This window comes from Saccostrea echinata, unplaced genomic scaffold (genome assembly GCF_033153115.1).
Source record: "Saccostrea echinata isolate AGI-Se365-2 ecotype Australia unplaced genomic scaffold, CSIRO_AGI_Sech_v1 ptg000054l, whole genome shotgun sequence".
NCBI lineage: Eukaryota > Metazoa > Mollusca > Bivalvia > Ostreida > Ostreidae > Saccostrea > Saccostrea echinata.
Window position 1 is genome coordinate 53906674 of NW_026889803.1, and position 16788 is coordinate 53923461.

Below are 16788 nucleotides of genomic sequence, written 5' to 3' on the forward strand. Positions count from 1 at the left end.
CCACTTTCTTGTCCTTCGAGTCTTTCCAAGTTACATCACCACAATCTATAGAAAATATTTTTTTAAAAAAAGTATTTCATAATATCAGATTGTTTTTATACATACATCTTAAATCTATGAATCTCCTGCAGAAAGAAATTTCTACCTGTTATTACCTCGTCTCTCTGACACTTCGTGAACATTATTTCATCAACAAAATCTGCATTATCATTCAGTTTCCATTGAATTGCAGAAATAAGACAAGCGCTCTGATCACCTAAGAGAGATAACTCACTTTTTCGTCTCCTCAACACCAGCCGGGGGACCACACGTTATCAAATTTGGACGGATTACTTTTGGGGTCGGGGATGAGGGGGTAGTTCGGAGGAACAGCGTTCTTGGTCAGTATCTGTAGTCGTTCACTAAGTTGTTTTACTATATCTGGTTTTGACTTGGACAAGTCATTGTGTTCTGTTGGGTCATCTATAACGAATAATTTTCGTCAGTTTCATATACTTGTTTTTGAACATCATTTGTATATATCCAGAAGATTCAAACGTGTTTTAAAATTTTGGAGAAAAAAAATGAGTTTTAATCTATTTTATATGATTATGTTAATTAAGAGACCGCACAACTTCCTATTATAGATAACAGTAACCTTTCAAATTAAAAAGCTGGTATCTTCCTGCGTGCGCCTGTATCTCCTTAGCAGACGGTTCCGGTTTGAAAGCGTATAGCTGGTCCGGTTTATACCAGTCCGGGTATAATCCTGGGTACCCATCAATTAACTTATAGTCCCCCATTCTGTATAAGGAAGGGATTAAAATGTTACATGATAAATTTTGATTTTACCAATGGCAGTTCACTCTGTAAATTCAAAATTAACACCATCATGTAATTTGAAGTTCGTTGCCCAGTTCATCTCTTCAACATGAAAATTACAAATAATTGTTGAATGATAATAAAAAGATAACCTTTCAATTAAGATTGTAGTTATTCCGATGTTTATTTTCATTTATTTATAAGTCAATACCTTATCGCTGCATGGCCCTCTTCAGGGGCTACATCAGAATCGAAGTTGTAAATCAGTTCAGTTCGTGGGCCCGGGGAATTGTTCCTAATAGCAGACCACTGGCTCACTCCATCTCCAGTTAATACTGCAGTAAAGAAAATTTAGTTAATACATTTTATATATATATCATTTCGAATTTTGAAATTTTATTCCTTTAATTTCTGTTTTATGTGGTGTTGTGTCTTTCCCCCTCCGACCTACCTGGGTTACCACCTGCGGCCTCCACTAGTGTACTGGACCAATCAACTGCATGCATCAGACTGAAAATATGATAAAACTAGACGAATTATCAATATATTACTAAGGACAATTTGTCTCATGGAAGACTATCGAAAGTATTGCTTTAGTAAACTTCTAACCTTTCAAATGACTCTCCTGTTTTCTGTAGCCCTGCACCATGAACGAAAGAGACAACACGAGTACCACCTTCGTATACCGTGAATTTCCCACCTCTCAAAGGGTAGTTATTTCCAAAATACTGGGGCCAGCCACCATTCTATCGAAAATGTCGGGAAAAAAACTCGATAATTGTGAATAGTGTACCGGTTACATGTACATTAAATTTTTGTATACTGGTAACTTACGTCGGCAGTGAAGACAATGAGAGTATCCTCGTACAGCCCCGACTCCCGGAGTTGGTTTGTGATGTTCCCCACAGCTTCATCCAAGGCAGAGACCATTCCTATTATCATATACATGTACATTTTTATTTATTCATATTGGCTTATGATGCCAAATTTTTTTTTATCAATATTTACGTTTGCCTTCAAAATTCAAAGGAAATATAGTGTAAATATAAAAAAAAAATAGGATTAATTGTCGGTATTTGTTTAGAATATATGAACTCCTTAACTCTTGCGTAGGCAAATTAAGTAAATGCAAGACAGTGAAATACATTTAGTAGTAAAATATGGATAAACAAAGAATGTATGCATATATTATATGAATCTGACATGATTGTGTCATTGTTGAGATGTTGAGGAAAACTTGTTACAGCGATTTCTTTCTTGCTACACCTCTCGCAGTCTGACCTGAAAACTGTCGCCTTCCTTGTGACTTTATACTAGGATACATATCCTCATATTTCTTTGGAACCTAAAAACGCATGTCAATTAAAGTTGGCGGGGTTTAATTTTCGTTTATCATTACAGAGAATAACCCGCAGATTGTATTCAATGCTTCTAACATTCTGTGAATGAAACAATCGTTTTTGAAAGTATTATTTTGCTTTACCTAATACACGTCTGAGGAGATGATATTCATTTTCCAAGATTTACAGAAAAGCACTGTATGTACCCAAATTGTCTACATGAAATAGGAAAAAGTGGATACATAAAGTTAAGTTTTGTATCATTCATATGATAACCTGAATTGGATCGTGGACATTTTGGAAGGCCATGTACAAGAACAGAGGCTGACTAGAGTTGTGGTTCTTTATGATGTTCTGAGCTCTCGATGCAAATGTAAACTGGAAAAAAAGTTAAGCTGATACAATTTCAAAGTAATGTCTAAGATCTAGGCATTTATAAAACCTAAAAAAAATCACGAAAATCTCAGCAGAAAATAAAATCAAATTAATCAAATTATATTGAATAATCTCACATTTCAAAAGGATTCTTCACTCAGTTGGGACAAATTTAGAAAAATCCATTTTAATAATAGACTTAAAACCGTATTTGTGCTCATGTATAATTCATAAAAAATTGCTTTTTAGAACTACAATTTTTAATTTTCCGTCATGCAAATAAAATAGAATTCCCTTTAAATTGTTCTTTACTCTGTTTTAAATGGTTACATTGATCATTATGCTCATGAATATTTCAAAAAGAAACCCTTACTGTCCTATGAGTATGATCAATCTATTTAAAGATATTTAGTGAATGGTTAAAACATAACAGAAGAAAACAGAAAAAAAGCAAGTTTAACGTTGAGTTTAGGCGATTCAATATTAAATAAAGTGATTCCCATATTTTTCAATCAAGGCCGATGAAAGGCTTAGGACTCCTAACTCTTATTTAAAGACTGGTCAATAGAATTCCCCTGAAAGCCTTACCGCTGAGTACGTTCCACTGAAAGCCTTACCGCTGAGTACGTTCCACTGAAAGCCTTACCGCTGAGTACGTTCCTCAGACAGCCTTACTGCTGAGTACGTTCCCCTGAAAGCCTTACTGCTGAGTACGTTCCCCTGAAAGCCTTACCGCTGAGTACGTTCCAGTGAAAGCCTTACCGCTGAGTACGTTCCCCTGAAAGCCTTACCGCTGAGTACGTTCCAGTGAAAGCCCTACCGCTGAGTACGTTCCCCTGAAAGCCCTCCCGCTGAGTACATTCCACTGAAAGCCTTGCCGCTGAGTACGTTCCCCTGAAAGCCTTACCGCTGAATACGTTCCCCTGACAAGCTTACCGCTGAGTACGTTCCCCTGAAAGCCTTACCGCTGAGTACGATCCCCTGAAAGCCTTACCGCTGAGTACGTTCCAATGAAAGCCTTACCGCTGAGTACGTTCCCCTGACAAGCTTACCGCTGAGTACGTTCCCCTGAAAGCCTTACCGCTGAGTACGATCCCCTGAAAGCCTTACCGCTGAGTACGTTCCCCTGGCAGCCTTACCACTGAGTACGTTCCCCTGGCAGCCTTACCGCTGAGTACGTTCCAATGAAAGCCTTACCGCTGAGTACGTTCCAATGAAAGCCTTATCGCTGAGTATGTTCCCCTGAAGGCCTTACCGCTGAGTACGTTCCCCTGAAAGCCTTACCGCTGAGTACGTTCCGTTGAGATTCCTCACTGGTTTCTCATTGTCCCTATAATCCAGAAAATTATCTGAAAAAGAAGAAACATAAATCTACAAACTGAATACACAGCGATATATCGTCTGCCAACCGATTATTACTAAGTGACTTACGATTAATAATGATGAATTTGCATTGTCCATTGAAAAATTGTTCATTCAAAAGAAAAAAAGCAACACACCTCGAATTCAAACACTTGACTCAATGTATTAGTACTTAGATTTATATGTTTGTCAATAAAAGGATAGAATACTACTAACAACTGTTGCATGTAGAATTTTGATGAAAAACTGTATTTCTAAACTGTGACTTTGTTATAATGTCAAACGTATTCTTGGGTACTCTGTGTTGATCTGTCCATTACTACAACTGACTGTAATTCTGAAATGAACTCACACCACTCGTGTGTATAATGATCCTCCTGTGCGTTATAATATCCAAAAAAGGAATCGAACCCTCGGTAAGTCGGTGTGCAATTCCAACTGCAGAAACCCAGGTGCCATCTGGAGAAAAGGAATTAAACGGGTTCGTCAAAGAATGTCTACTCATAAAGAAGACCAGCAGTGAAAGATATATCAAACGTTTTTCGTGGTACTAACTTTCCGACCATGTGAGTAGCGTAACCAAGTTCTTTCAGTCTTTGAGGTAAAAACTTCATTTTCAGAGGTGAACAGACGGGTTGCCAGGGAAGGATCACAAGATGCTGCAACAAAAACAATCAAAACCCTTCAAAACATTGTTTGCCTGAATATATTTTCAATATAATATCCAGATTTCGACCATTTATGGCGTACCTGTAAACCTGCATGGTAGGGGTAATATCCGGTCATTATGGCGTGGCGAGATCTAAGGGGAAAAAGTCTTATTAAAGTAGGAAGTTAAGACAGCATGAATCAAACTATAGTTTACAGATTTAATGTTGATTATATATATATATATATATATATATATCTTACGGACTACACAGAGGCTGTAGGTAGGTCTGGTTCAGAATAAGCCCCTCCCTCGCCAGTCTGTCTATGTTCGGGGTTTTCATGTTAGGGTTGTGGAATCCCACATCATTCCAACCTTTCAGCAAATAATAGAGGTTACTTACTAAAGATTCAAATAAAATATTGCACAGTACTTGATTATGAAAAGCATTTCTTATACCATCTGTCTAACAAGGAAAACATTGTCTTCATTCATTGCTTCTTCGCTTTTGTTGTAAAATTCACTCTCATTTAACTAAATATACTTGAAAATGACGAAAAATCCTACATCTATTGCGATAGTCCCTGTTGTTCATATTTTATCTACATAAAGTACATTTATCAGGGAAATATACATGTATCAAACTTACCCAGATCATCTGCAACAATAAACAGAATGTGTGGAGATTTGGCATTTACATGTTTCCTTTGTAGCAAAAGAAACACACCCCCAAACAAAATAAAAACAAAGAATTTCAACACCATTTTAGCTGCTCAGATTAAACAGACTGATGGCGGCAACATGACATGATCTGATACAGGGCATAGAACAAATATCATAACTGATAACAAAGGATACTTGTCTTTACATATGTGCCCATACAGGTTCAGCTGTTTTATATATATATATATATATATATATATATATATATATATATATATATATATATATATATATATATATATATATATATATATATATATATATATATATATATATATATATATAAAACAGCTGATATATATATATATATATATATATATATATATATATATATATATATATATATATATATATATATATATATATATATATATATATATATATATATATATATATATATATATATATATATATATATATATAGTTGGAATTATATTTTATGCAGTGTGTACATTAAATTTCATATTGCTATAACTTTGTCGAAATAAAACGTTATGTATCAATTGTAAACTTTATGATTCCTTCCCTATTTTCAATTTCAATGCTCCTGTTAATTTTGAAAAAATCGTTTTATTTACTTTTAGTTTTATGGGAAGCCACACTCTTGCATAATACTAGTTACATTGATTAAACAGCTAAACTAAATTAAATTCTTTTTCTCAATCTTACGTGTGTTTGCGTATGTGTTTATTATGATATGATGCTTAGTGTTGTGTCTTGTTAGATAAAAGATACATGTTATAAAGTTCTCTGACTCGGCTCAGGTTTACTGATTTATTCGATGTCCTCTAAGTATTCCTAGTGTTTTCTTGATTCATGATTCATCTGATGTACTGTTAACATGCATGAAATCAAAGAAATTTTATTTTATTTAAATATAATATATTATATTTAAATATTCATATATACTCCTATCTTAGCAGGGGGGGGGGGGGGTAAATTTATTTATTTATTTTTTTGAAAGAGGGTTAGATGCAAAAAAGTATGCTAGCTCTCAGACTGTCTCTCAAACTATTGCACAGAAGGCAATTTCTCAGAAAATAATGAATACGTACTATTTGGTTACATTTTATGGGTTTTATTGGAAGAAAGACAACTCACGTTTTTATACTTAATTTCTAAGACAATAAACCGAGAACAGACTAAAATTAACTAAATATTTCCCTTTCTTTTTGAACACTTCATTGACTCTTTGATTCTTTGATAAGTCTTTTTGACTGTTTGATAAGCCTTTTTCTTAACACACGTGGAATTTATTAGATAAAACCACTACTGTCTTGCGAATTCAAAAGAATAATAATAAAAAAAAAAACAAACAAACAACAACAAAAAAAAAAAAAAATTACGCATCATACACTGTACCATCGGTTTCTCAATCATTTTTAAAGGGGGGGAGTATAAGCCTGACCTCTTCCCCCCTTGAAAAACCCCACACATACACGCACACTCCCTCATACACATACACCCTCTCACACACGCAAACAAAAAAAAATGTATTTAAAAACAAAAACAAAAGAAAAAAAAAAACAACAACAAAAATTTGAGAAGAAAATTAAAAAAGGAAAATGGAATTTTAAAAAAATTATTCTTCAGTCATTACAGAAAAATGTTGAATGAAATATCGGAGATATTGACCATGTTGCAACAAAAGTCGGCTTTTGAATGAAATATTCGATACAAAATTCAAAGTTGGTAAATCTCTTGTACTACTGTACCTGCAAACTTTTCTTAAAACTTGATTTGTTGAACAACAAACAACTAAAACTTTTCAAGGACCAGACAACATGACATAATATTTCTGGAAAAAATTTAAATGCTTCACAATGTCATGTAGAAAAAGAAATAGTACAAAGCTGGCATAACGGATAAGAAAACTAAAATCAATTCAATGTAATAAAATTAAGAGAACATTTTCAGTATTTTTTTTAATAAATTTTCATACATGTTTCAATACTGATATTTACTATTAGATTTGTTTAAAAAAGTCTTTTCTTCCAATTTCTTGATATCTATGCTTGTACATTTCTTTTTAAATTAATGTCTCTTTAGACACTTGTTTTAGAAATTAAGCAAAACAAATAATCCCAAAAAGGGTGTTTGTCTGCGTCTAAATAATATTGAATACATTGTTCTAACAATAATTGTAAATTTAAAAAAAAAATGAACAAAATATAGGACTACTGATTATTATGACGTCATAACTCCTGGAACGCAATTGTGGCGTCACAATTGAATCTCCAGCATTTCGGGAAATCTTCCTGGAACATATGGTTGGCAATTATCTGTGCTCTCAGATTTGTCAACCATTTCGCCGGATTTATACGTAGTCAAAGTACGACTGCGTCTTGCAAGTCTTCTTGACTGTCTACAGTCAATGTGCATTGAAGACGAGCGATTTTGAGACAGTAGGATCAACACCATTCCTACAGTCAGACTTACTGGAAGTTTCTGAAGAATCTATCAGTGAGTATTTTATGACATTGTTTTTTTACATTACTTGGTATAGATTATACTACAAGAGCATAGGTAGAGAGATCTGTAGACAGATTATTGTGTGTTTGTGTGTGTGTGTGTGGGGGGGGGGGGGTCACATCTTTTTAGGGGAAAGTACAAAAGTTTTAGAAAGGGAAAGTTTTCGATTTGGCCACATTTTTAGAGGTTTAAATCATATGTTGTCTGCCATTGCCTGATTAATCATTTGCTGTTGTAAGCAAATCCACATTTTCCTTTTTTCTTTCTCTTTATTGTTGACGGTTTGGGGATGAAAATATTGATTTCAATGCATGTGGTCGGGGCTTTCTTATTCAGATCCGAATTTTTTGTTGCCACTTGTAGAGTCCTGTTATGTTGCAAAGTTGAGGCAGTATAACAATTATTCTTAGTTTTCCTGAGTCTTTACAGATTCGGTATTTACTCAGATATTATAGAGACATGAAGCTCACAAAAAATTTTTGTTTCTTCTTTTTTTTTCTTCGAAGATATGACATCTATTCCTTCAAAATTTTCTTGTATAGAGAAAAACGTACACTGTGCTCCAGTAAGTGGTTGCACTATATACACGTATATCAATTTACCAAATTATGTAGGATTAATTACTTTAACACAAAAATTCCTGCATGAAAGTGTATCTTTAAGTACCATGTATATACTAGGAGATGTAAAGCCAGCGATATGGTGTTCGGGCCCAAGAAGGACTCACGGTTAGGGATGCACCTTAATATCGGGGAGCTCGTGGTTTATCTTTCTATAGCTACTACAAAATGACCAGAACTCAAATATTGTCTGTAGAATCTCAAAATACGTCTGATGTTTCTCTATTGTTTATAATCAAGTTTGACTCATGTTTTTTTTTTAATACATGTACTTAAGTTAACGTTTGATTTCACAATTCAGATTATTCTTTCTAGAAATCTATATTTAACTTTTAATAATTAAATTTTAGCAGTTTGAACAAGTAGATACATAATAGCACTCTTAATCACACATACAGTGTATGTTCTGATATGACCTATACAGGAAATATTTCAAGACTGCATAACATTTTATTGATTTCAATCACACAGAAGAATTAATTTTTGAGACACTTTTTGTGCAAAATTTGATATAATTCTTTACATTATTCTTTTTCCTCTTTCAGGAATGCTACGTTAAGGAACCTTTCAAAGTTATTTATTTGTAAGTGAGAAATAAGGTTAATATTTGATATTTTTTGCAGAGGATAATGGAAAATAAAGAAAGCCAGCGTTTACTATCCCCACGTGGGTCTGATACCCGGATATACAGCATCGATAACATCGATAACATTGAGATAAAACCATCCCGAGTTGCTGAGATAGCAAAGCGTTTGAAGAGCGGCAAAGAAAACCTCAACTCGACAGTGTTTAACGATCCCAGCAGAAATCCCTCTAATAGTGAAAAAGCTAGCATGCGTACTACACCCTACTCTAGACCATCCAGTCAGATTTCAGGAAATCGCGGTCTTGTCTCTGGAAAAGAGAACATAAAGGAAAGCTATGGGAAAGATGACGAAAAGAAAAGCTCATCAATTGTACGTAAAACTGGAGATCTTTTCCGCATGGAAACGGCCATTCCAAGCCCAAACCCTCGGATTTCTAGTTCCTGCCTCAGTCAATCCTCTGTAAGATCTACTAGAAATGGAAGTGCAAAATCCAACAGAAATGTTTATTGTTCTAATAAAAAGGATATGTTGGACCAAACCAGCCCTAGAAATAATGGAGAATGCTACTATCGTTCTGAAAGTAATCTATCTGGATTCGACAAGCAGTACAAAAGCAAAACCCCAGATAGCAAGTCACAAAGTGATCGCAGAACTCCTGTAAAAGAATGCCTCTCCCAAAGCAGAACATCTGACTGTGTCTCCCAGGCCGGTCACAAGAGCTCTGTTCGAGGACCTCTTTCCAGAAGCAGAAACTCTGATCAGGGTGCTGAGAGGAATGACCAAATTGGCAAACACACAGGGAATGTTGAGACATCACCCCGAGAAATAGAGAGACCTAGCTGTTCCCCTAAAAAGATCGAGTACCACTACGATGATGATTTCGAGGAGGACGAAGGTTTAGAAAAAGAGATAAACAAGAAGAAGACAGTGTCTTCTACAGAAAGCGAGGATGATTTTTGGAATACTGATGATGATGATGATGAAAAACCAAATGAAAAAGCGTCTTTAAAACCAAATTTGGTCCCTCTTGCTTCCGTCGACAGTACGCAGAAACTTGATCAAATTGGTCACGAACCGTTGGAGCCCAATTTTGTCAATCTGAAGCAATCTGATGTAGAAAAGGTATTTGCAAGCAAAGTGGGATTGGACTCTCACTTTGAATCCAGAAATGGGTCAAGAAACTCTCTTTCTTGTAACAAAGCAGCTGGAAATAACTCTCGTGCCGATTCAAAAATCTCATCCAGAGAATCTCACTCCGAAAGTAGATCTCTCTATAACGACTCTCGCGCTGGTGGCAGAACCCATGATAGGGAGTCTTACACTGAGAGCAGACTCTCAGCTTACAGTTCCCATTCTGTTTGCATGACTCCAAGTAATGATGCTAATGCTGATTGCACATCTTTGGATCGAGAAGCATCCAACTGCAGAACCCCAGGTACTGACTCTCGATCTGGAAGCAGAGCCTCAAATTGCGAATTTCGCACTGTTAGCAGAACTCAAGAAAGAGAATCTAACTCCAGTTGCAGAAAACTGGATGATAATTCCCCTGCTGATCATAGAACCCTAGCTTCAGCTTCTCTCTCTGGATGGAAAACTCTGGATAACGATTCTCATCCAGGAAGCAGGGTACCGCATAATGACTCTCGTGCTGATCGTAGAACTCCGCTTAGAGAATCTCTCTCTGGAAGCAGAAGTCCAGATAACAGCTCTCGCTCCGGAAGCAGAACCAGGAAAAATAATTATAGTCCTGAAAAATCGAACCAGAGTTTCGAAAAATTAAGCGGACATACGGGCAATGAAGAGACATCACCTCGAGAAATGGATAGACCAAGCTGTTCCCCTAAAGTGGTCGAGTACCACTATGATGATGACTTCGAGGATTACAAAAGTTTAGAAAAAGAGAAAAACAGCAAGGAGACAATGGTGTCTGCAGAAAGCGAGGATGATTTTTGGAATACTGGTGATGATGATCTCATTAAGTCTAAGAAACTGAAAGAGGCAGTTTCTTTAGATCCTAAGTTGGCCGCTTTTGCTCCAGTCAAACAACTGCAGAAACTTGACCAAACTGGTCACGAATTCTTAGAGGCCGATTGTGTCAAACTGAGACCATCCATTATGGAAAACTGGAACTCGGTCTCAACTCACAAAGAAAATGCCAACAAGTCACCAACTTCTGCAGAACAGACCACCGCTGAAGCCTGTGCACAGTGGGTTGCTGAAACAAATTCGCATACGGTACCTAAAGATCCACAAGATTTGTCTGCTTTGATTGCTGAGAAGATTCTTGGTGATAAAAATGAGTTCAAAATTACTGGAAAGAAAATCCGAAAATCTCGTAAAACTGCCCAGAATGAAATGGGGAAAACGAAACGGGAGCCATCCAAGCCTCCAGATCCTGTAAATGAGAAACAGAAAGAACGAAAAAAGGCCAAGAGAGCAAAGGCCAGGCTTCAGGACTTCACAGCCTTGGAACACCGTTGCATGAATGGTGAGAAAAACAATATGGAGGGAATGATAATCACCGGTACTGCAAAAAGTAGCCCTTATCTGAATCGACAAGATCAAAGGATGGGAAATATGAAAGGGACATGCTCTACCGCTATCGATCTCCCAGCTATTTCAAATACTTTGGATGATCTAAAGGTTAGTCCTTATTTAAAACAAGGACAAAGAAGACAACCAGCAGGCATCGCTCTTCCAAGAATCAATGCCACTCGAATAAATCCACAGTCACACGAACATCATGGCGATCGCAAGAAAAGCTCAAATGCTATATCAAGGCAACACAAAATGATTCAACCAGAAGAGGAAATTGGAAACAACCAGTGGAAACCGGAAGTGCGAAAACTTCCGCAGCGCCCGCGACAGATCAACGAGCGCACACTGCGAAAGTTGTCTTGCCCACCAACGCACCCCAAAGCTGAGGTGACATTAAACGGAGATGGTTTAGAAGTAACCATCATGGATCCTTGCAGTCGTGAATACGATTCCGACAAAAAGAATATTAAAATCACTGTCCTGCATCATTCCAACAAAATCTACAAAGAATTCCCCACTCATCCGTCCCGACATGAGTTATATCATGAGTACTCTTCCGATCCCGACATCATCAAACATCGGGCTCAGGGACCGCCTTTTGTAACAGAGATGAAGAGAAATTATTCCAAGCACTAGATATGTCTCCAGTCTCCCAATATCCAATTATTTTTTCATTACAGATAAAAATGGGGGGAAACATGTAATAATAACGTAAATGTGAATGTCAATAGCTGAGGATTTTAAAAAGGTCGTAAATTTCAGGAATGGTGGTGGTGGTGGGGGGGGGGGGCGGATAAAATTGTAGATATTGAAAATTCGAAAGAGAGCAAAACCAAAACAAAACAAAACAAAAAAAACAAAAAAACAAAAACAAAAAAAAAAATCCTACCAAGGTTTACCCACTTAAATATCTTTTTTGTGAAGCTTGACTTACAATAATTTGGCCCATTTGTTTGATTGTTAGATGAATTTAGTTCTTGGTTTACCAGTTGCACAGCACGTTGTATGTTTTAAAAAAAGGGTAAACTTAATGCATATCCCATTATATGTATTTTATAACTTGGCCTATCAGATGCTTAGTTCAATTGCATGTATTGTAAAACTTAGCTCATCAAATAATTAACCCATTTTACTTATTTTAAAACTAAACTAACAGAATGCATAGGCAAATTTACATATTTAAAAAAACTGTATGTATTGTTTGTGTAATATTACATGTACTTGGCTTACCAAATGCATAGCCCATTGTATGTTATAAACTTGGCTTCCAATGATCAGCCTATTGAATGTATTTTAAAGTTTGGCTTATCAAATGCATAGCCCATATATAATATAAGTAATGATTCGGTTCGCTCAATGAATATCTCATTAATTTATTTTTTTTTTCAAATTAACAGGGTTTAGTGCCGAAAAATATATGCATATATTTAAATTAACTTAATGTAATTTTGGCTAACCAAATGCATAGCCCCTTTGTATATTTAGATGCATATTTGAAATAAAATAACTTCAAAATATGTCTCCCTTTTCTCATATGTGCAACCCTGTGCAAGAAATTTTCAAAATCTAAGGAAATCTTTTCTCCTAGAAGTTGGCGACGAGAACTTAACCTCCTGCAGTAACTCATCGCAGGACTACATTATCAGTTCTCCATCTAGATCTGATCTAGATTTAACAGAGAAAAAGCTCAAATAAAGTACGATTTTCATGATATTTTAAATCATCTGGGTCCCTTTTCCCCCATATAAGTTGAAATTAAACATGGCAGTCATTTGTGTGTATGTGTGGGTGTTTCAGAGAGAGAGAGAGAGACTGTTTTTTGTTTGTTTGTTTTTTTTTTTGTTTGGTTTTTGTTTTTTGTTTGTATGTGTAAAAGAAACAGCATTACTAAGTTCATACTCGAACCTAATGAATTATATAAGTTACCAAAGTAATGCCAAATCTACCTGATTTCAAAATTTAAAAAATACTGATTATCAATTTTTTTTATAATGAATATAACACAGAAACATGTATATGAATTGGGGAAATACAAATACCCTAATTTATTTGACAGAATTTCATAGTTGAGTGTATTGTTTTTGTTTCATCATTGGTGTTGTTGAAATAGTTCAGGCATATTTTCGATTTTCCTTCAAACAATTCACCACAATAATAACCACAAAAAATGTTTTAAGTGTGTCAACAACCAAATTAGCACGTAAGCCCGACCTGTTATTTGAAAGTGAGTCCGCTTTTCGAAAATAAAAAAAATACTTTGCTATACATTATAAACATATATCTGATTACAGTCGTAAACAACATTAGATCTATTTTTTATGAACAGACTGTGTTAAAAAATGATTCTTGCATTTGAAGTAGTATAGAAATAATTGTTTATGAATTTGGTTTGATATTTTATTGTGAATATCAACTGTAAAACCTTATAGATTAACCCCTTGTGTGGACCTATTAACTCATCAGGAAAAATCACAGATCTTACTCGTAAAATAAATGGTTTTTGAAATCAAAGTATCAAATAAAATCGAAGTTGCTATTTACTTTTCATTACATTGGTTACTTTTCGAGGATGGAAGATAATTTAATTTATATATGAGTGGTCATCTTTGTCTGGACATTAAGCTGTAGCTGGTCGGAACTACTGTACTGCTACATATGTATTTTGGTCATTCAGTCGTCATGTACTGCGCTCGGCTTCATTTACTCAATTTCAGTTTAAATAGAATGGACATTCATCTATCGTGCTGCAATAGCAATTGGCTCGGATGTCACTTTTTGACAAATACATTAAATCAGACTGGATGTCCGGACATTCCTCTACCCTGGTAAAGAGATCAGCTTAATGAAGGGTTCATGATGATGGGAAAGGGGGGGGGGGCATTTAGTCAGACTTGTCTGTGATGGCATAATTATAGATCGTAAAACTAGGGATGGGTTGAAGACATTTGCTTGGGAATTATTCTATTTTAAGACAGGTCGCTTTCGGTGTAATATCCCTGGTATGTTTAAGACATACATAACAGATTTCATGGTACAATGATCAAAAAACCTGGTTGATTGAAGACAAAGATTTCATAAAATCATAATCAGTAAAGTCTGGTGTAAAAAAAATTACAGATTTTATGCTTCATTGATTAGAAAGGTCTTGCTGAGATTAGACATAAAGATTTCATGGTACATGTATAATTATCAGAAAAATCTGGATATATGTATTTAATATACATATTAAAGACCAGACATTCTAACTTTACTTTTTCAGGACTTTATGATTAACTTCCTACACACACATGCCCTACCTCCATCTTAAATCTGTCACTGAATCAAGTTACGTTCAAATCTTATTTTCTCTTGAATTTTGCAATTAACAAAGGTGTGGTAAAATTTTCTTTAAAAATTTTAAATGTTGTATAGGACACAATTGCAAGTAAATGATAAGCTTGTAAAAATACCAGTGCATTCAAACCGTCACTGTAAGAGGCATGTAATTCTGCATCTAAACACGACTTTAATGACATAGACACTAAATGGCTTAAGATTTTACATGAAAATATCAATAAAGTGACGTTATTGAGACTAGAAGAGTAAAGTTCCGTCAGTAATAAGTCTAGTTATTACGGTGGCACCAAAGGACACTTACAAGTAACACATGTACATCCAGCCGCTATACAAGTATTATAAATGACTTCGCATAATTAGGGCCAATGTGCATTTATATATTGGCTAATACTATTCACCGAAATGTTCTATACATCACATGATTGTTGGTACGACATAGAACACGTGTAATGACCTGACATTTCGTTTTGTGTACTCGATATAGAGAGCAATGATCTCTCCGCATTCCTGTGTGTGCCCGAATGACACCCACCTTGATAATGATAAGACGTTACGTAAAATCAAGGTGACCGAAATCATTGGAAAAACTAATCCAAATAGAAAACAGATTTTTCTGTTGTTCTGTAAAAAAAAATCTTCTTATACAGCACAGACAGGACTGCTCTGATACTGAAGGAAATTTTTGCTCGGTAAAATTTTCCCAGTTTGAAGATAGTAAATTTAAAAAATAAGGAAGGAAAAAAAAACTTTGTTAATGCAAGCAATTTAGCATAATATGTCACCACAAACTGACCCCAATTAATGCCTCAAGTTTTATTGCATGTTATAGCACAGCATTTCACAACACTGATACTATATTGTCACGTGACAGCAACTTTTCAACCTCCCAAAGTCTTACAAAAACTAATTCGTTCTAGCAAAGGCAAAGGCAATAACTTAATTTGTCCGTTCCTTTTCTTTTCTGACAGATACCACTGATGCTAGGAATAGTTCGAATAAGTTTCAAAAGGTTTGTATGGGCAGTTACTGAGAATAATGAAATTGAAAATAATTTTGCATATTTCGTCTGTTTCCATGGAAAGTGGGGTCATTTGGAAAATTAAAAATAAGGAAAGCAAAACTACAGTCTGTTATTATATAGTTTCTTTGAAGTTTCATTACGATTGCCACAGCCATCTGCGAGAACATTCGTGGACATTTTTTTTTATATGTGCAGCAATAATAATATATGTCGCCCAACTTCGTTCGGGGCGACATAATTATTTAAATTACAATACATCAAAACATAATATATTTTAGTTTGGCATGTATGCACAACTTGATATATATTTCCATCCTAGAAACCTTGAGTTTTATCAAGATGCACATAGTACATGAATATAGCGAAAATGTTTTACTTATAAAGTGAGAATTGGGTCTCGCAAGTGTCACTGGGAGTCACAAGTCTTCTGTTAAAAACGTTGCAGACGTCAAAATGGTCAGGGTTATTGCGAGCCTGGAGTCCAATACAAGAGAACAATATGTCGACTTTGTTTCTTAAGACAAAAAATAAAACAAGAGAAAAATGGAAATATCTGAAGGTTTGACTTTGTAGGGTCATCAGTTTATGGTCAAAAAGAGCACTAAGTGCTGCCAGATACTCATCAAAATAGTAATTGTACTTTAATAAATGTACAGCACTTTAGTTTATTACGAAGTTAATGACAACACTTTTAGTTCAGTTTTAGTGACAAATCTAGTTCAAGGCCTTCACATCTGACAACTTTTTTTTCTCTAATATACTATTATAGTAAAAATCTGATCTCATCACGTTGTACCCAGATGGTATTGGGGGACTTTAAATAGAAAGGGACACGCGCGATAACAGGTGGCGCTGAAAAAGCAAGAAGCTGCTGGGCCCTTCAGTTTGTCCAGAAATCCCTGTACTCTAGTGTAAACTCTTATCATAACCTAGTGACTTAGCTATAGTGTAAGGACTATACATA

The 16788-nt window shown here is 35.3% G+C and overlaps 2 protein-coding genes across 2 annotated transcripts; one reads left to right on the forward strand and one right to left on the reverse strand.

The window, feature by feature from the left end:
* Positions 1 to 262: 262 nt before the first annotated feature.
* Positions 263 to 5298, reverse strand: LOC133205544 (arylsulfatase B-like). The gene is made up of 14 exons (XM_061341382.1): positions 5177 to 5298; positions 4791 to 4902; positions 4629 to 4680; positions 4434 to 4537; positions 4231 to 4337; positions 3801 to 3865; positions 2418 to 2519; positions 2083 to 2146; positions 1636 to 1733; positions 1411 to 1547; positions 1253 to 1311; positions 1013 to 1136; positions 638 to 783; positions 263 to 462 (listed from the first exon to the last, which is right to left on the reverse strand). The coding sequence occupies exons 1-14, from the start codon at positions 5289 to 5291 to the stop codon at positions 287 to 289; spliced, it is 1461 nt and encodes a 486-aa protein (XP_061197366.1). The 5' UTR covers positions 5292 to 5298; the 3' UTR covers positions 263 to 286.
* Positions 5299 to 7534: 2236 nt separating this feature from the next.
* On the forward strand, positions 7535 to 12231 carry LOC133171548 (uncharacterized). The gene is made up of 2 exons (XM_061306316.1): positions 7535 to 7713; positions 8966 to 12231. The coding sequence occupies exon 2, from the start codon at positions 8972 to 8974 to the stop codon at positions 12101 to 12103; it is 3132 nt and encodes a 1043-aa protein (XP_061162300.1). The 5' UTR covers positions 7535 to 7713; positions 8966 to 8971; the 3' UTR covers positions 12104 to 12231.
* The last annotated feature ends 4557 nt before the right edge of the window (positions 12232 to 16788 follow it).